Source organism: Mastigoproctus giganteus, chromosome 3, assembly GCF_048544385.1.
Source record: "Mastigoproctus giganteus isolate SK-2022 chromosome 3, ASM4854438v1, whole genome shotgun sequence".
Classification (NCBI taxonomy): Eukaryota; Metazoa; Arthropoda; class Arachnida; order Uropygi; family Thelyphonidae; genus Mastigoproctus; species Mastigoproctus giganteus.
This window is the reverse complement of record NC_143577.1, coordinates 238,083,067-238,103,908: the sequence shown is the minus strand read 5'-3', so window position 1 is coordinate 238,103,908 and position 20,842 is coordinate 238,083,067. Positions and strand designations below refer to the sequence as shown.

The 20,842-nt window shown below is 36.0% G+C and overlaps 1 protein-coding gene across 1 annotated transcript in view; it reads left to right on the top strand.

Moving 5' to 3' along the window:
• LOC150088919 (A disintegrin and metalloproteinase with thrombospondin motifs 9-like) overlaps window positions 1-20,842 on the top strand; it is a 440,936-nt gene that overhangs the window by 403,681 nt on the left and 16,413 nt on the right. The window contains exons 27-28 of the mRNA XM_090370359.1: window positions 5,893-6,028; window positions 16,086-16,272. Coding sequence (XP_090226485.1) covers window positions 5,893-6,028; window positions 16,086-16,272 — 323 coding nt within the window. The remainder of the gene's footprint in view (window positions 1-5,892; window positions 6,029-16,085; window positions 16,273-20,842) is intronic.

Genomic DNA, 20,842 nt, shown 5'->3' with positions numbered 1-20,842 from the left:
ATACCACTCAGCTAAGTCAGGCCCTCACAACTTTTAATAGCTTATTATTTTTGCATTGCAAGAAGCTTTTTACAACTTAAACGATTCAGGAAAATAAATATTAATCTAAGTTAATGCAGGTTTCATATTTTCAAAACCGAAAAATTATTAAACCCAATTAATCCGGGACAATTACGCTACATAACTTTGTAACCCAGTCAGTCGTTGAATCAAAGCCGTCGTACTGAAGTTTTTATTGGCCACTACTTGCTTCGGTAATTGGCGCACTTAATGTAAACAACAAAAGGTCTGAATTTCTGGATAAGTCATTCCAAACTGGTAGATGGGATAAGCAGCACGACTCAGAGGCCAGATACAGCCTTCATGTTTAAAATCGGATCAACAGAAATCCGGCAAAGTTTTTTTTTTTTTTTTTTTATTTATCATTATTATTATTTTTTCATACATAGTCATAGACTATCCATATACTGGATAGTCTATATACTATAGACTACTATATAGTCTAGTCTACAATATGTATATTGTACTCTGGACATTATATTTTTTACGGTGCGCTGATTGGAGGAATGAATGGAAATATGGAGGATGCGTAGAAACGAAATGCTTTCGATTCGTACATAAGTCATTGTTTTTTTAAAAATGAATCATGAATTATTAGGCGTATTAGTGCACAATATATGCATGGTGAAGCCAGTAGGCGCATAATGCGCCTACTGGCTTCACCATGTCCGTCCGTTCGTCCGCAAGTAACAACTCGACTCCTATCGGGTTGAATTTTTATGAAGTTTTATATTTGAGCAGCATTTTAGAAAGATCTGTCAAGCTGCCCAAATTTCATTAAAATTGGACCAATAGAAATCCGGCAGTTATTATTTATTTTTCCATACATATCATAGGCTATCCATATACCGCATATTGTAGCTAAGGCACGATTATTATGTTTGTTACCATGTTCTTGTTGGAGGAATGAAAAGACAATGTGGCGGATGGGCGAAATCGTGATTTTCTCGGTTCGCGCATAAAACCGTTGCATTTTTCTTTTCTTTTTTTTTTTTTTTTTTTTTTCTTAAGTCATGCAGCTGACGAGCTGGATGATTAGTTGTAAATCCACAAAAACATAGGTTGTGCGGAATTAAATCTATTAAAACCTCAGACAAAAGTTGTAATAAAGCTATATCACAACTTTTAAGCTTTGATTCTTTACAGCTGTTTTGTCTGCTCCCCCGAGGGACTAGTTAACCCGAAATAATCTGTTATTAGCTGGACCTCGTCATTTAAAAAAATTACCAATTAATCTTTTGGCGAAGCTATCTGTTTGAAAGCAGTGTAACACCAAACAACTAACTGAAAGGAAAGTTTGTTTTACTGTGAGAATCAAGACAGCCCTGAAAACATCTTATAGAGAAAGGTCAACTTTTTTCGTCATTTTATTTATTTATTTTTATTATTTATTTATTATTATTATTTTTTTTTTTTTTTAACTACAAATGCACTCGCGCCGGATTGTATAATACGGTTTATCTCTTTTTTAATTTGCCGGATTTTAGAGAATTCTGAGTTGTAAAGCGCCTGATTTTCAAAGTTTACCGTGTGCGCGTACGTGAAATACTGCGTGTGCATGTACACACACACACACACACACACACAGTAACTTTTATAAAATCCAAACAAAAAAAGGCAAAAAAATTCACCTTTTCGTGTCCCGAAATGGGGAGCGGGAGTCTAAATGCGCCACTGCTGCCGACCCTAGACAAAATTTCTCCGGGTTCCTCTCAGACAGAAGCCAGTGAAACTTTCAAACCTTACAAAACTTCCCTTCTCTCCACACAACCTGGATTTAACCCTGAAGTCCTAAGCCAAAGCACGTGACAAAGTCCCAAAATATTGAATTATACATTTTCATCTTCACAAAAGATAAAAACTTTTATCTTCACCCCTTGACAGCAAGGCGCAGAGTCATGGTTTATTTGGCTTATGCTTAAATCTATCTCTGCTCACAGCACCTTTTCCGTTACGTCTTATGGAAAAATGATTCATTAACACATTTTTTGCACATCTATCGACGTTAAGTGAGTAAAACGTTCAATATTTTAAAGCCTTTCTAGAGTTCAAATTTCTTAAGCTATTTTTAAAACATTGTTGAGATTTTATATATATATATACACACACACACACACACACACACACACACACACAGTATCAGGATCACTCTCAAATTACATAAATGCTAGGAGGGAGAAATAATTTAAATTGAACTGCAGTACTGTATTCCGTTGCATAATAATGGGGGGGGGGGAAGAGGATCAAAACTGTTATGAAGTCTTACAGAGAAAGAGGGCGTTCAATTTATTTTTTACATCTGTTACGTAATTTGTGAATAGCTCCTTATCTGTACCCAAAATTTTGTTTAATTTTATTCTGTCTGTTTCCTTGTCTAAAATTGGAAATAAGGTTCTAAATAATTGAAACTGAATCCTGTTCATCTCCGAAAAGTAAATTTGTATTCATACTTCAATAAGCCACTTTCTAAATTATTTATTATTTTTAAGTAGTTTTCCTTTTTAATTGCATTACGCTTTATTTACCAGAGCCCATTCTGTTAAATTTGACTTACCGATACTTCATTCAATGCATACAATCTTTGGAAGAGAAAGAGCGAACATAAACTTGGACACAATAAAATTCCTTTCAGATTCGTATATTTTCATCGTATTCTTATATTACTGCTGTAGGTTGAAGATTTTGACTCTTTCTCTTATCCCAATCATATAACAATTTATTAATTTAATATAATTTATTAATATAATTAACTGCACATGCCTATTATCTGCACGGATGATAGGAATGTGCAGTTGCCAGCAGAGATCAATAGTTTGTCTAAAAAGCAGCACAATTTCTAACAGTGACCAATCAGAATTGTTATACTTGTCATATTACATAAATTCAATATAAATACATGGAATTTACTTAAACTACATTCACTTAATTTACAATATATAAAATGCAATAAATAAATATATACTAAAAATGAAGGTTAAGATTATAAAATTTCTCTTTAATCTGTACTTACCCTAAGCACCGCAATGCATTTTATTTACTTGAGCAAGTTTATGGTAACACTAAAATTTTGCTTCTTGTATTTGCACTGTAACTGCTGTCACTAATATTTTGCCATAATAGTAATTAAAATATACTGGAATTAAGATTATAAAATTAGTAATTAAGGTTATAAAATTTCTCTTTAATCTGTACTTACCCTAAGCACCGCAATGCATTTTAGTAGTATAAGGTTGGGGTTCTAACCGAGTACGGCTCTATGAATTTTGGCGTCAATTTTCGTGCGTGCTGCCGCGTCGGTCGCTTGTTTTGCCGTTTAGGTTTTGCACGTGTGCCGGTGAGGCGAGCCGAGGTTTAGGCTTAGCTGTTGCGCCGAGGCTTAGTTGCGGAGTCGGAGGAAAAAATATTTTAGTTCTTATTTCGCCCGCTAGATGGCGCCACTTAAATTAATACTGCGGGTGGGATTAATCTGTTGTTGGGTGGATTGGTGAAAACTGCACTCAAAGGAAAACTCCAGGGGCTCTCATCTGGTGAGTCTTGGCACACCCAGGGTCCTGAGCTGGATATCATAATTTTTCTCTTTCTTGGCGATTCCCTTCCCTTCTACTTCTGACTTTCATTCTCTCTCTCTCAGGGTAATTCAGAAATTTTTTTTTTTTTGGCTGGTGCAGCATAAGCCTCAGGCTTCCTTGCACTATATGGCTAATAATAATAAATAAGTCAATAGACGTCTGTTTATTGGAGGAGGGAATTTTTGGTCAATTGGGTTACAGTGCGGTCAGACGACAAGCACTCCTCTGAGTGCAATAAACAGTGTTCAAAATAGGTTGTACCTGTCACTTACAGTAATACTTTTATTAGCCTAATATTTGGGGGGTTATGTTTGGACATCCAGGTTACAATGCAGTCAGATGACGAACCTCATCTGAGCGCAATAAACCCAGGAATCAAAAATGGGAAGTCATTTCTCTAGGTAATAACCTTAGTATTGGTCTGGTGATTAGTTGGCATTATCAAACAGTAGTTCTAAATGGGTTCAGAATATTTTCAATAACTCTATTAGGCTTGGCATTGGGGTGGTGTAGGTTGAGGTTCATAAGTATAGCTGCTTTAATATGATGACCCTGACAAAACAAGCAGGAGGTAGGAACCTATTCACATTTAAGCTGATACATACCTGTTGGACTTTGTGTTGCCTATCCCAGTTTGCTGATTCTGACAATGTTACAAAATTTAAACTTAATACATATTACCATTTCGCATTTATTTTCTTTACAATTACTGAAGAGTTAAACTCGGGCAAAACTGGTATGGGGCAACAGAGACATTCTTTTAGTCTGGCTATCGGTCTGCTCACAGCCCCTGATGAAGTAGCAGACCAATGAACAAGTGGAAGAATGTTATATTCACTATTCTAAATTCTGTTTTCCTTTATATTCTATTATTAGCTTTTACCTTTATATAGGCCATCCAGACTAAAGCTAGTTTTCTTTTACTAACTTATTAGTTTGGTCCTTATACACCTAATTCCCTACAGATAGATACCATATAATAAAATTAACTCTTTAACTTAATATGGCAAACTTTACTAAAAATATATATATATATATATATATATATATATATAAATTTTGATTACTCCATTTTCAGCTTATTTAATATGCATAGATTCATGCCATTACTTATCACATTCCAACAAGATGCTATCAATTATATCCTCGTTACTAGCTGGCAATATATCTGCACTCAAAGGAATATCAAATTTAGGAATTAATAATTTTTTTTCTACAACAGTATATAAACTATAAAGGTATAGACATACACACAAAATCTAAGGAAGTGCATCCAGTTGATATAGAAGGACAGTGCAATGTTGAGTCAGTTTGGTGTGACGTAAGCACTGGGAAAGCATAATTGAGGGTAGGAGTTTGTTATAGGCCTAATGACTCTGATCAGTACAATGAACAATTATACAGAGAAAAATATACGTACACCAAATATTTTGGATAAACAAAGACTTCGTAAATATTTTTTATATGAACAACCAATTATCTGGGCCCTCGTGGGTAGCAGAGTTGGTAGGATTGCCATCCTCCCCACACTGGGTGGAAAAGACCTGAGTTTGAGTCCCGTTGACGACAAGAGGAATTTTTATGGGTCTTTTTCACAATGTGGCTGGGTTAGTCGGTCTCAAGTAGCACGGTTTTTCTCCCAGAAACTCAGGTTTTTCATCCAGAAAACAGAAAATGGACTACAGAACACATACACACATACACGGAACAATATGGCCTTATTTGCTGATGCTACTTCTACAACAACCACCAATAATCTGGAATATTTGATAATTGAGCACTACTACAGTTAAAAAGATATAAATTATGAGATTTCTAGTGTATTAGCCGTTACCTGTACTAACTTCCTGTTTTTCGACAAAATGAAAACTGTGACATACATCTGAATATACTACTGAAATCCAGCTGACATCTACATTGCAGTGCCTATTAACTTATGCACATTACATGCGTAAATGAAAAGATATATTTTCATATATTTTGAATATTTATGTCAAGAAAATCCAATAAAATCGATGGGATTTTCACTGTCATGCTTAACATAAATTGGGATGTGATACTTGCATTTGTAAATAGACTGTCAGCTCAAATAGGGATGGGTGGCAAACCAATGTGTAGCCAAATATCATCTAGTTCATTTGAATAAATATGGTATTGTTTGCTATTAATGGATGTAATGGCCATTAAGGGCATATAAAATGTTTTAATTTTTTTTAAACTAAAAAAGGTTAAAATTTAATATTTAAATTATTTTCCCATATAGTGCTCTGCCAGCTGCGGAAGAGGAAAGCAGAAACGCCTTGTGCAATGCTACAATGCCCAAAATAGGAAGGTTTCACATAGAGAATGTAACAGGAAGTTTCTTCCTGCAAGAAAACGAAAATGTTGGATACGTTCATGTAAGTGCAAAAGAACTTTGACCTCTTGCTTAACCCAGGCAAACTCAACTTTCTCAGTCATATTTCTGCATTAATCAATACGGTATGTGCAAGGCTGGATTTACTGATGTTCAGTGGTGCAGTTGCTCCAGGGCTCCAGACTTTCTAAACCTGGCCTTTAAGTGTGCATAATTTAAATATGTACATGCCTGTATTGTTCCCCCTCTCCCCACTCATGCATGATAAGATTGTGCAAACTCATGAGATGTAGCAGTGATTTCTTTTATCTTGCATGAAGTAAGCTGTTCTTTTCATTGTATCACCATATATTAGCATTAGTAGAGGCATATGATGTGCAAGAAAACAAGCTTATACAGCATCAGCCACAAAAAAAAAAAAAAAACCTTCCCATTTCACCTATCCATTCGCTCCAAAAGTTTGTCCACTTCTTCCTTGAACTTATTTAAGCTATCAACTTCCACAAAAACAGATGGAACTTTGTTCTAGCAATCAATTACCAGCTGGCTAATGGCAAATTTCCACACATATATTTGACAACTGTCTTTCCTCAATATCAGTTTATACCCCCTCAGGTTTGTAATCTGAGCAAGTGCACTGCTTCTATTGGAGTGACCAGCAGCCCAGAAAGCCATTTGCTGGGGATTTCAGGAAATGCTGGGGGTCATGAAACAAGTAAATATATGAGCTGTGTTAGAGTAACTAAGAGTAAGAACAAGTGCATGTATACTTGCATGTACACCAAAGCTCATTTATCTAACACTATGAGCTGTGTTAGATAAATTTGATGAATATGAAGTGCTGGTTAAGACATCCAAGGCATATATTGTTGGGATATCAGAGATGTGGTGCCACTCAGATATAAGGGATGCAGAATTGAAATTTGGGGAATACAATGTGTACAAAAAAGGATATATGGGATAGGAAGAGAGGAGGAGTTATGCTGTTAGTTAAGAAACACAAAATCTAAGGAAGTGCATCCAGTTGACATAGGACAGTGCAATGTTGAGTCAGTTTGGTGTGACATAAGCACTGGGAAAGCATAATTGAGGGTAGGAGTTTGTTTATAGGCCTAATGACTCTGATCAATACAATGAACAATTATACAGAGAAATAGAGTGAGCCAGTAAATCAGTGTTTTATAATGGGGGATTTTACCTTCCAAGATATAGACTGGAACTTGTGGATTGGTTGCTTGCACACTAGCAAGGCTTTTGTGGATTTATTGAATGATTGTTTTTACAGCACCATGTTAGATAGGCAACAAGAGGGAGTAACACTCTTGATCTGATTATCAGCAGTGATTATTCGTGCATTAAGAATTTACGGATAAAGGAACCACTAGATGGCAGTGATCACAGTGTACTGATGTAGGATTTACTTAAATATGTAACCACCACCATCAGGGGTAAAGAGAATGGTTTTTGCTTTCATAAAGGGGACTACAGTGATCTCGGAGATTTTTTAGGTTCTGTACAGTGGGACCAACTGATGATGTTACCAACAGCAAATTATAAATGGGAAGCATTCAAGGAAGTAATTTTTGAAGCTACTAGGCTTTTTTTTCCAATTAAGAAATTCTGCTCTAGGTTCAGGCCCAAATGGATGTCAGATGAACTAATGAGACTCGTGGCAGAGAAGAAAAATGCACGAGATGCACATAAATTGTTAGGCGACACAGAAGCATATGGTAGACACAGGCTAGTCTGTAATCAAGTCACAAAAGAGGTTAGACAAGCGAAGGTAGATTATGAAAAATCTTTGGCAAAGAAAAACAGCAAAGACTTCTTTACTTATATAAACTCTGAAAGGAAGGGGATGAATCTGATTGGTCCACTTAACATAGATGGTTCGACTATTGATGATCCTGTTCAAGTAGCTGATAAACTGAATGAGTATTTTGCATCTACATTCACACACATGAGGAGTTATTCAAGGAGGGGAATGCAAGAAGTTTATCAGGGAGCTAAGTGATTTTGTAATAATTGAGAGCAAACTGGAGGAGAAATTGTTAAAGTTAAACATAAGAAAGGCACCTGGGGTCTATCCAGTTATATTAAAAGAGGCAGCAAAGGAAGTAAGCAAAACCATAGCCATAATTATGAGAGCGTCCTTGGACTCAGGGGAGGTCCCCACGGACTTGAGATGTGCCAATGTATCTCCAATTCACAAAGGAGGATCAAAGGGTGACATAAGTAATTACAGATCTATTAGTTTGACTTTTTCCAGGGAAAATAATGGAGTCACTGGTTAAAGAAGCATTGCAGGACCATCTAGACAAGGCAGCAGTAATAATTCAGACATCATGGGTTTTGTCAAGAGGAGGTCTTGTCTGACCAATTTGATTGAATACTATGATGTGGTCACAAAGGAACTGGACGCAAAATATAATTTTGATATCATATACTTGGATTTCAGGAAAGCTTTTGATACTGTTGCACATGGAAGAGTACTGTACAAATTGGAGAGTGTGGCATTAAGGGCAAGTTGTTACAGTGGATAAAAGGATGGTTGAGTGGGAGAAGAGAGAGAGAGAGAGAGAGAGAGAGAGAGAGAGAGAGAGAGAGAGAGAGTGGTGATCAATGGGTGCTGCTCTACGTGGACTAATGTTATTAGGGGTGTCCCTCAGGGTTCAGTGTTGGATCCATCATTGTTTTGTATATTTATCAATGATATATTGGTGAAGGTATATCAAGCTTAATGTCAAAGTTTGCAGATGATACAAAGGTTGGCAGGGTTGTTAATAACAGTAATGATAGTATGCTGCTGCAATAGGGTCTGGAAAAGTTGGGTAGATGGGCTGAGAAGTGGCAACTGAAGTTTAACATTGGCAAATGCAAAGTACTGCATATGGGTAGCAGTAACTCCAGGGAAATGTACCAAATGGGCGGTATTACACTCAAGGTAGTGGGGATAATTGTGCAGTCAGATATGAAGTTTTCTGGGGAGTGCAGACAGGCTGCCAGAGTAGGTCATGGGGTCTTGTCAATGATATACAGGAATTTTGTAAGCAGGGATAAGGAGGTGATTATCCCCCTGTATAAGGCCATGATCAGGCCTTAAATGGTTTGAGCATGATCAATGCTGATGGGATTCTTCCTCTTGCTCAGAATAATCACCTGAGAGGGCATAAATTCAAATTGAGGAAAGAGTTGTAGGATAGATGTGTGAAAGTTTGCCTTTAGCCAGCAGGTAGTTGTTTCGTGGAATAGTCTTCCATCTTTTGTTGTGGAAGTTGATAGCCTAAATAAATTTAAGGCTGAGCTGGACAGGTATTTGGAACGAACGGAGGGGTGAAATGGGAGTGGTTTTTTTTTTTTTTTTTTTTTTTGGCTGATGCTGCATAAGCTTGCTTTCTTACATTGTATGCCTCTGCTAATGCTAATTTGCTTTTGGTAACATCATCAGTTGGTCCCACTGCATAGAAATCAAAAAATCTGAGACCACAGTAGTCTCCTTCATGAAAGCAAAAACCCTTCCCTTTACCCCTGATGGTAGTTACATCTTTAAGTAAATCCCACATCAGTACACTGTAATTACTGCCACCTAGTGATTCCTTTATCTGTAAGTTCTTAATAAATAATCACTGCTGATAATCAGATCAAGAGTGTTACTCCCTCTGGTTGCCTCTCTAACATGCTAATATGAGGAGGTACCAAACAGTTTTACCCCTGACCATGTTCTAAGAGTACCAAAAGTTTGAGATTTGGAACATATTGCTCCTCTATGTGCCATCGTGGGGAGCACAGTTGGTAGAATTGGCATCCTCCCCACACCAGATGGAAAAGCCCTGAATTTGAGTTCCATTAATGATGTGAGGAATTTTTATTAGCCTATTTCACCACGTGGTTCAGTTAGTCAGTCTCAGTCAAGGGTAGCATGGTTTTTTCTCCCAGAAATTTGGGTTTTTTGTCCAGCAAAAAAGAAAATTGCCCATAGAACACGTGCAGTTTACTGACAGTATACATGGATCAATATGGCCTCAGTTTCTGATGCTCCTAAAACTTTATTACAACAACAACAGCAGCTCTATGTAGTCACCATCCAAAGTAATGCATTTCTTTCATCGTTTGCGCCACTTCCTTATGCAGTTTTTTAGAAAGGTCTCACTTTGCTCTTGAAACCATGCTTCTGTTGCAGAAACTACCTTTGCATTACCAAAAAAAAATGCTTTCCACAGAAAAACGATTTCAGCTGTAGAAAGCGGAAAAAGTAAGGTGCCAAGTCAGTAAAAACGAGGTAGATGTGGCACTATATGAAGTTTTAACTTCCAGGTAAGATCAGTGGCCGTAACAGTAGTGTGCATTAGTATGTTGTTGGGAGCAAGAACATGCCTTTGTTGAGCATTCCATGTTGCTTTTACTTAATTGCAGGGAGCTAAATAACTTTTTAATAACTGAGAGGAAAGTGGAAGAGAAAATGTTTAAGTTAAACATAAGAAAGGGCACCTGGGATGGATGGGATCTATCCACTTATATTACAGAAGGCAGCAAATATGCAAACCCTTAGCCATAATTATGACAGCATCCGTGGATTTAGGGGAGGTCCCCGTGGACTAGAGATGTGCAAATGTATCCCCAATTCACAAAGAGGGATCGAAGGGTGACACAGTGGCTTAGCCGGGATTTTTTGTTAGCAGGTACATTTGCAAAAAAGCGCCATTTGTTTTCTAAATAGGTGCCACAATACCAGATATCGGCGTCAGGGGCTAAAATGTACCTGCTGACCCTACCCTGGCTACGCCAGTGACATGAGTAATTACAGACCTGTTAGGTTAACTTGTGTTCCTGTGAAAATAATGGAGTCACTGGTAAAAGAAGTAATGCAGAATCATCTAGATAAGGCCACAATTATACTTCTAACACAGTATGGGTTTGTTAAGAAAAATTTTGTTTAACCAATCTCATTGGATATTATGACCATGTAACAAAGGAAATGGAAGAAAAAGTAATTTTGGCATCATATATTTAAGATTACAGAAAAGCTTTTGATACTGTTTCCCATAAAATACTGCTGTACAAATTGGAGCAGTGTGGAATTAAGGGAATTTTCTGCTATCGATAAAAGGATGGTTGAGTGGAAGAAGAAAAGTGTGGTAATCAACGTTACACTGCTCTTTGTGGATTAATGTTATTAGTGGAGTCTACCAGGGTTCGGTGTTGGACCCACTGTTGTTTTCTATATTTATCAATGACTTGATAAGCATATCAGGTTTAATGTCCAAGTTTGCAGATGATACAAAGGTTGGTGGCAGAATAGTTAATGACAGTTTGCTACTGCAACAGGATCTAGAAAAGTTAGGCAGATAGGCTGAAAAATGGCAATTGAAGTTTAACATTGATAAATGCAAAGTACTGCATATGGGTAGCAATAACCCTAGAGTAACTTACCAACTGTGTAGTATTATATTCAGATAGTGGAGAATGAAAAAAACCTGGGGATAATTGTGGATTCAGACAAAATTCTCTGAGCAGTGCAGACAGGCTTCTAAGACAGCTCATGGGGATGGTCAGACCACATGTTGAGTACTGTATACAGGTCTGGAGGCCTCATTTTAGGAAAGATGTGGAGCTGCTGGAACGAGTACAGAGAAGGGCAACAAGATTGGTGACAGAAACAAAGGGATGCTCTTACCAAGAAAGGCTTCAGTTCTGCAAATTGCAGCATCTGGAGACTAGGCACCTGCATGTTGATTTGATCAAGGTGTTTAAGGCTTTGAATGGATTGAGCAAGCTCAATGCTGATGGAATTCTTCCTCTTGCTCAGATCACATATTTGAGAGGACACACATTCAAATTTGGGAAGGGCAAGTCTGCTTTAGTCAACAGGTGGTTGATTGCTGGAACAAATTTCCATCTGATATTGTTGTGGAAGTTGATGACTTAAATAAATTCAAGGAAGAACTACAAACTATTGGAGGGAATGAATAGGTGAAATGAGGAGTTTTCAGGTTTTTTTTTTTTTTTTTTTTTTTTGTTGATGCTGTATAAGCTTGCTTTCTTGCATCATTTGCCACTGCTAATGCTAATTTCGAAATTAATTTCCACATCTAATTGCTTCAGTAAGTTGCTGTAGTAAGGTGGTACTGTTCTTCAGGTAATCTGTGAGAATAATGCCCATCTCATCGCAGAAAACTGACAGTAAATCCTTCCCTGCAGATGGTTACACTCTAGCCTTTTTTTGGGAGTTGGTGATGATGGATGTTTTCATTGTTTTGAAATCTGTTTTGTTCCTGGGTCAAAGTGGTATATCTACGATTCACTCATATTCACCAATTGGGGAAAAAACAGACCAGGATTCTTGTCACACATGGTGATAAATTCAGTAGAACAGGCTGGCTTTTTTTTTCTGAAGTCACACAAGCAAGCGAGGAATCCATCCCACTGAGAAATATCATTGTTTATGCTTTCCACTAATGCATAACTTATCTCAATCTCAGTAACTATCTAATTGTTATCTGCCTCTCATTGAGGATCAGCTGTTCAGTTTTCTCCACAAATTCAGCAGTGTAAGATGTAGATGGCCACCCACTTCTTTCCTCATCATGGATGCTCTCCTAGCAGCATTTGAACTATCCCAGCCAATGTTTTACAACATAATAAGATGGACAGATATTCCCATCCACTGTAGACATCTCTTCATGGATCGTCCTTGGCTCTTTGCCTTGCTAAAACAATAATTTGATAATGGATCAATATTCAACTTTATCCATGATGCCACACATTCATCTCTGTAACAAAAGAAACATGAGTTAGAGTAATTAAATTTCTGGCATATATTACTAGATAAGCAAGCAATACAGTCAATACAATAACATTCATAGAATACATAGAAGAAGATTAGGAGAAAAACTTTTTGATACTCTGCTCTTAAGGTAATTGGGACAAAACTTATATCCAGACAAATAACAGTTGTCTAAAGTTCATAATTTGGAAGGGCACCTAAATTTGTGTTTTGGCTATCATTGCTTAACCTCTAGTGTCTTGCTGTGAAAAGCTGTTTTACTTATCTTTTTGTACAATAAAGATTTATTTATTATTTGAAAATTATCTCCTGAAACACTTATATATATGGATAGGCCCATATGCAAATATTTTGACTGCAGCTCACAAATTTAATAACTTCTACCCTGAAGGTAATTAAATAGAAGCTTTTGGTCTCTGTAAAAAAGAAGTTTAGAAACCACAATAACAGCCACTTCAAACTATTAAAAAATTTAAAAAATATAACACAGTCAGAAGATCACATAGGATTGAGAAGGTCATATCTTCTCAATTTGCTGGTGGTAGACAACAACAAGAGAAGGTAGGCTTGGTCTGAGACCAGTCTACGCAAGAATGCCTTATGTTAGGTATTACATGGTACTTAATTTTTAACTTTTGGCGAAGTTTCTAAAGTTTTTAAATTTTCGTATGATAATTTCCACATCTTTATTTCAAATATTTTGAACTATCTATGCTCGGGGGGTAATATACACAGATGCTGACATGCACATTTCCAGCATGGTTATAAAAGTGGCCCCTGAATCTTCTGCACTACTCAAATAACATTGTGAGCCACCACTACTCTAATCTCCAATGCAGTGAAAAAATGGTTAAAAATAATTTTTTAAAATTTTTCATGTTAACATCCCACCTAACCGAAGCATTTGGGACCAAGGATATTTCAGATAATTGATTTAAAATGGGACTCTGTTTGCAGTAGAAGAAAAAAAAAAAAAAAAAAAAAAAAAAAAAGACAGCCAAAAGACCGTATAAGTCCAGGTAAATCCAGAAAGTGATAAGATGAATCATTACAAAAACAACCTAAACTGCAGTTCATGCTTTGTCTCTAGTTTTGTGCATTGTTGTTAAAATGTCCAAAGAATATATATATAAAAATTTAAAGAACTAAAATCAGAAAAACTAGGTAGTCTGATATGTCTATGAAGAAATCCAATCAGGCTAGGTAGATTGCCTGTATTACATCAACCACAGTGTGATCAGGGGTGGCCAATCTTCCCGATATGGCTGGGATTGTCCCGATTTAGAACTTCAAGTCCCACTTCTTGATAATACTATAATTTGTCCCGATAAGAAAGGAAAATGTTAATTTATTGATTTTACATATTTTTAATTAATTCTTATTGGAATCTAATAGATGTGTTAAAAATTAATTATAATTTTTAATCTAAACAAAATGCCTTTAGACTCTAAAGTCATTTTGTTTGTCACTGAGTAATGAAGAAAAGAAAATGAGTGTTGATAAAAAATGGGTGCAATTTTTCTCAAAATTTCAGGAGGAAAATATGTCTCAAATTGTAAACTCCATATTAAGCATTCCACATTCAAATTCTTCATCAGAAAGAGTTGTCAGCTTAATGAAAACTTCTTGGCAGAAAGAGAGAAACCATCTTTTATTAGAAAATTTAGAAGCAGAACTTATAGTGAAAGAAAACTATAACATGTCCTGTTCAGAATTTAAAAACTTTTTAAAATATTCGGAAGGAGAAAAGATTTTAAAATTAGCAAAATCTAAAGAAAAATATATAAAGTAAAAGTAGTCTTCCTAGCTATTTTTAAAATAATTGTTATAAATACATATTAACAACAAATGTAACAAATAAATACTGTGATTGATTATTGAAAAAAAAATGTATTTCAATTGTAATTTTATATTTTTCTTTTACTTTTTGGAGGAAAAAATGCTATACTATACATTTCATTTCAAGTTGTTCCGCTTACCAGTTTTCAAAATATGGTTACCCTGAGTGTGATGCATAAAAAATTCTGTTAGAAAAAATAAAAATAATAAAAAGGTTAAAAACTGAGTGTTACATGACTTTTTATTTGCACAACTATTTTTTTTATCTATGCAGTGTGAATTTTTGGCCTAATTTTTTACAGTGAAGTTTTTATGCAATCAATCAAAGCAGTAATTAGTTATTATATTGGATTGATATTGAAAATGCTTTATATAAATAGAATCGCATTTTTCTTTGTGGTTTTTTTTTTTTTTTTTTGCATATAAATAAATATATATTAAATGGCAGTTCCTTTGATGTGAAATTATGGATAAAATTAAAAGTAAAAAAATTTAGGATGGCTGGAATTCTACTGTATTTGTATGAGATGCTAGCAGGGCCACTGGGTGCACTGTTATGTTAAGATGGCACAGTGCCCGTTGCGAGTTGAAGTCCATGTGCATTCCACAAAAAAATGCATGCCCCCATTATTAACTATTGTTCTGGTTTGTCTGCCACAACAGAACATTTATACCGAAGTTTTGAATTTCAGACTGCAGCAACTGTACAGAGTATAAATGTAAAGTTATTTTTCTTCCTTTTTTTATTTTGGATCCTCCAAATTTTAAATTAATATGGTTTTTCTGTTTTACAATTACTGTGATTATAATATTGCAAGCTTCTTAATGTCTCTTTTCTGTATATCCCAAAATATTTATAGTTTTGAAATGTTACCCTCCTTCTGGTATACAAATAATTGATGTGATTTTCTTCCACAGCAATTCATTAATATAATCTTTAACAAAGATCTCTCTTCAGACTGATATAGAATACAGTATACTGTTCAAATTAGTAATAATTGATGAGTTACACAATTAAAAACTTTTATCTTAACCATGTTATTGAACAAAAGTTTAATTGGGTGGCTGTGATTTAGTCCAGTTTGAAGCTTAAATATGCTTTTCATCCTCACACGTTTCTGAAATTATCTTTCAGGCCTTTTGCATTATATGACCCCAGGGGCTCACATCTGGTGAGTATGGCTTGGCACACCCAGGGTCCTGAGCTGGATATTTTTCTCTTTCTTGGTGATTTCCTTCTTGCTCTCTCAGGGTAGCTCAGAAATAATTTTGTTTGCCTGGTGCAGCAAAAGCCTCAGGCTAATCCTAGTATATATCCTAATCCTAGTATGAAACACTCTAGTAAATATTTGTGTCTATTGTTGTGTTTACTAATTGCCTTTTTTAAGAGGGGGTTTCAATAATATTAATGACTTTTTGTTATAGATTTAAAATCTATTTTAATTTTATATTTCTTTCATTTAATTTCTGCTGTTAGGCTCTCCCATCAGTTGTGAAGATGTTCAGTCCAGGAGTAAAGTCAGAGACGATGGACCTCGTGATATTATTGTAAGGGGACGTACCTTAATTGTCTACTGTGTAGGCATGAATACTTCCAATCCCCGGGAATTTATAACCTTACCTAAAGGCGAGAGTGAAAACTATTCGGAAATCTACACAAAAACGTAAGTGAAGTCAGTAATGAAAATAGCTTATGTGCACATTTCAATTTTGTTCATGCCGCTAAGAAAAAAGATTCTGTTACAGCAGGGGAGAATGTTTTGTTTATATTATGGCATAACCACATAGGTCAAAGAAGTTTACAACTGCTCATTTTGACAACAGTCATTAACCATATTTAGCAGTCATGTGAGCTAGAACTGCATTACCAAGTTAGAGTTGCCTTTTCAAGCTCAGATAAAGCAGAAGGAAATTGTTCTATAATCAACGTCAAATAATAAAATTATAAATTCAGAGTTCACTGATTGGTGGTATCCAGTTTAAGTTTCACACTATTGTATACTGCTGGCCAGGTTGGACCCTAGGCGTAGAGTCCTACTATGCAGGATTCCCCGCCTAGGGCCCAACAAGGGGCTCACTCAAGAAGAATTTCAGCTAAGGGTTATCCCCATTTAAAAATAGCCCTGTTAAATTTTATCAGACTTTATTTAACAAGGGGTTTGAATAATCCCAAAAAAAAATTAATAAGGGACTCATGTATGCACACCCTTAGCCCTAAGATAAACAACCTCATTTTATAATTTCTGAGAATATTCTGAGAGAAAATGAATGAGAAAAAGTGACTATTCTGAGATATTGAATTAGAATAAGAACTATCTTCTTTCATAAACACCTTTTGGAAAATTTTTAAAAATTAAAAAATCAGCGGCTTCAAGTTTTCAGTAATGAAATTAGATTCTAAATTAGATTCTTCAGTACTGCATATATTACAGCTGTATATATGTACTACGTATATGCAGCTAATATATTATAGCTTTTTACATTAAAATCCAATGTGTTCACAATGAAATACATAGTATGAGTCAGTATAGATTAGACAAAATTTTATAGTTTTTTTTATAGTCTGCAGCTGATGCATCCTTTTCTCGAAAACAGGAATTTTCCAGAAAAGGATGCATTTGAAAAAGAACTTTTCAAATTCTTTTAACCTTTCAGAGATTTAACTTATGGCTTGAAAATATGTATTTATTTGAATGCTTATTCCCCAAAGGATCAATCAAAGAAAAATTCTATTATTTCAAGTCCACATGCATCTATGGGGTAGTCACTAAAATATACATAATTTATTATTTGACTTGTTCTCCTTGTTGGATTTTTTTTACCCCATGAGGGGGTACTGGTACAAAGTGCATGGGTTGGTTGGTTGTGTCTAGTTACTATTATTATTATTACTGTTGGTTATGGAACTCTGACTATCCTACAAATGCTCAGAATCATGGCTTTCTGCAAGGTCCATGTAGTTCTGAAGTTCTCTTCTCTTCTCGGCGCCTCCGTAGCCAGGTGGGAAGGAGCAGCAGTGCGTAGCACACGCTTCTTGATTAAACCGGGGTTTGAGCCCGTCACCACCAAATACGGAGGATGCGGAAAGGTCAGGGAATGACCACCGCATATCCCCGGAGCAATATGGCCTTAGTTGCTAATGCTCTAAAAACCAAATAACAAACTTCTCTTCTCTTCTCTGGGAGGCCTATTGCTGCTAGGTTTTTATGGAGGCTCTTTGGCATCATGTCACACGGTTGACACAGTGATCACGATGGTCATTACTTATTCCATATTTCTTTGGTTTCCTGTCTTAGGTATGTGTAAGTCCTGACCTTTTTCCTCGTAGGTTTTCTGGAGGTTGCTGGTGTTGGGCACTGCTATGTCGATCAGGTAGCCATTTCCTTCTTGTTGATGAGGGCTCTGTCTGGCCTGTCATGTAGGATCATCTTGTCTATTATTATGGCATGGTCCCAGTATATCTTGTGAGTAGGGCATCATGTTACACAGTTGACATCTAGTGTGACCTGGAGATCGTACTTGCAATATATTATGCTTTCTTTGATCAAGTGGTATTTTTGTTCTACCTTCAATAATAATATTATTTGAAGCTAGCACAAAAATACTATAATAATAATAATGTATTATTATTATGTAAAATGGAGAAGCTCTTCCAGATCACAAAAAAAATACTTTCTTGATTGCAGTAGTGATACTGACATTATTCCAGCTTCCTCATTTTATGTTCCCTAATATGGCCATATGGCTTAAGAGTATTTAATAAATTACTCTGTTCCTGTCATCTCCAAATGTGCATACAGCTATCACCAGTTCCCAAACAGAAATGTGAATTATCAATAAAGATAACATGATACCATGCCTTTTCCCCAAGTGACACACACACACTGGTGTTCAGAGAAAGTGCATCACCCTTAAAATTGTAATTGTCATCCGAATAACGTAAGTATATGGCAATATTTTTTACAGATCGCGTAAGATTGACACGTGTAGGTGATAACGTAATATTGCATCAGCTGTTACTTTCAGCTATATAAACACACTCTGCAAGAATTGCAGTCATTCCTTGCTTGTGTCAGGAGGGCAAGTTACATGCAGTTGATGCCACGAAGAAAGAGTGCTATTGTTGTTTTACATGAGGAAGGATGTGCTTCCCGTCATATTGCTTATAGTGTCTTGTAATCAGTCGACAGTGAGTAGATTTCTTTACAAACTCAAGAATACTAGTTCTGCTGATAGGAAAAAAGGAACAGGAGCGAGTCTCTATGCCAAAACAGGACTGCATTTTGAAGCATTTGTTTTTTTAAAAACCGTAAAGCTTCTTTATCCGAGCTGAAAAGCGAATGGGTAGAACATACAGGAGTGATAGTAAGTGCAGTAACAATGCCTCTTCAAAAATGGACTTGTAGCCCGTCGTCCTAAGAAGAAACCCATCCTCACGCAAAAAATGAAAAAGGCCCGATTAATTTTTTCCATTTAAGATGGTAAACTGAAGCAAATTGAGGGCTTCTGTTAACATTTCAGTCATAATTGTCATGTTTACCAAAACTGTTGTGTAAAGGTTGCAAATGCTCATTTTGGAATATTTTGAGAGCACATGTCAAATATTACTTAGCTTTGCCTTAACTATTAATAAATATCTTTTGTTTATATTTCTATTTGTGATGCTAGTCATTAACGTAACATACCATCACAAAAAAAGGGTTAGAAATGCGAAATTCTTTGGTGATGCACTTTCTTTGAAAACCAGTGTATATATATGTATATGGCATATTCACTTACCTATGTATACGGCATATATATTAAAAATAATAAAACTATTAGTATTGCCTAACAATCAAATTCTAATAAATTTATTTTTTAATTTTCAGTAAATATTTTAATAATATTTGTTTTTTTCAAGTCTTTCAAATTAAAACCAGAAGGTATACTGTATTCACCTAAAAAATCCAGAGGGCATACAGCATATACCCACATATACCCTCCACTACAGCCCTGGCTGTAGTGGAGGGTATATGTGGGTATATACCTTGCAATTTCTGGAATGCCATAAGAGACATACAACACTGTGGACTGTGAGAATGCAGTTGCATTTCTCACAGTCATCTACTAATTGTGCTGCCCAACATAAGGGCGCCTCCATAGCCAGGTGGGAAGGAGCAGCAGTGCGTAGCACACGCTTCTTGATTAGACTGGGGTTCGAGCCCATCACCACCAAATACGGAGGATGCGAAAAGGTCAGGGAATGACCACCGCATATTCTCGGAGCAATATGGCCTTAGTTGCTAATGCTCCTGAAAACCAAATAACAACAACAACAACCCCAACATAAGATTAAACAGGAATAGTGCTATAATGTTAATGATTAAATCCATATATGTCGCTGTTAAGCATGCATGCAAATTTTCAAGTAAATCAGTCTGTTTTTTGTCAGTAGAGCAATTTCATTGATGAGCAGTGTACAGCTAGGCCTCGCATAACGCGAGTTCGATTAACGCGATATTCAGTTAACACTATTTGAAAAATTATACCACTTTACACGATGCAAATTTCAAGCTTACCGCGAGTCGTACGGTCAATAAACAAACGTTTGCCTGCTGCCCGCCTCGGTGTGTTCCATCAACCATCGGAAGAAGACGTGTTTGTCTCCTGCTAATAAAGTCAATGCAGACTTGCATTTAAAAATTCAAATTTTTAAATGAGCCAGATCAAAATGTTACCGCGAAGGGGATAACAGTAAAAGAATTAGATGAACTCTTTCGTATCACATAGAACCTCAAACAAAAGGTTTGATGTTCTCTGCGATCTTTATTTCGCCAGGGCCCAGAGAAGATTGTTGTCGGCTATCGGAAATTGATTGATGAAAAGAGAAAGTCAACACTGTTCAAATATTTTCACAACAGTCATTTCTTCATTGTGTATTTTATGTCAGAGGTTCCCAAACTTTCTCGGTTCACGGCGCCTTTAATGTCTCAGTAATTTTTTCAAGGTGCACCCAGATCAAAATAAATACCTAACAGTTTCGTTTAGTAGTTAGGTCCAAACAACTTAATAAGAAATGCTGAAACTGTGAACTACCTCGAGCTAGTAGTTCGCGCGGTGTCCGACAGATGTTGAGTATCGCTGTGTTTCCCTCAAATTTAAAATATTCTGCGGCACACAGTTTAAGAACCGCTGTTTTATGCAATAAATATTTAATTCCATAATTATTTTCATTATCTTTTACATTATATACAG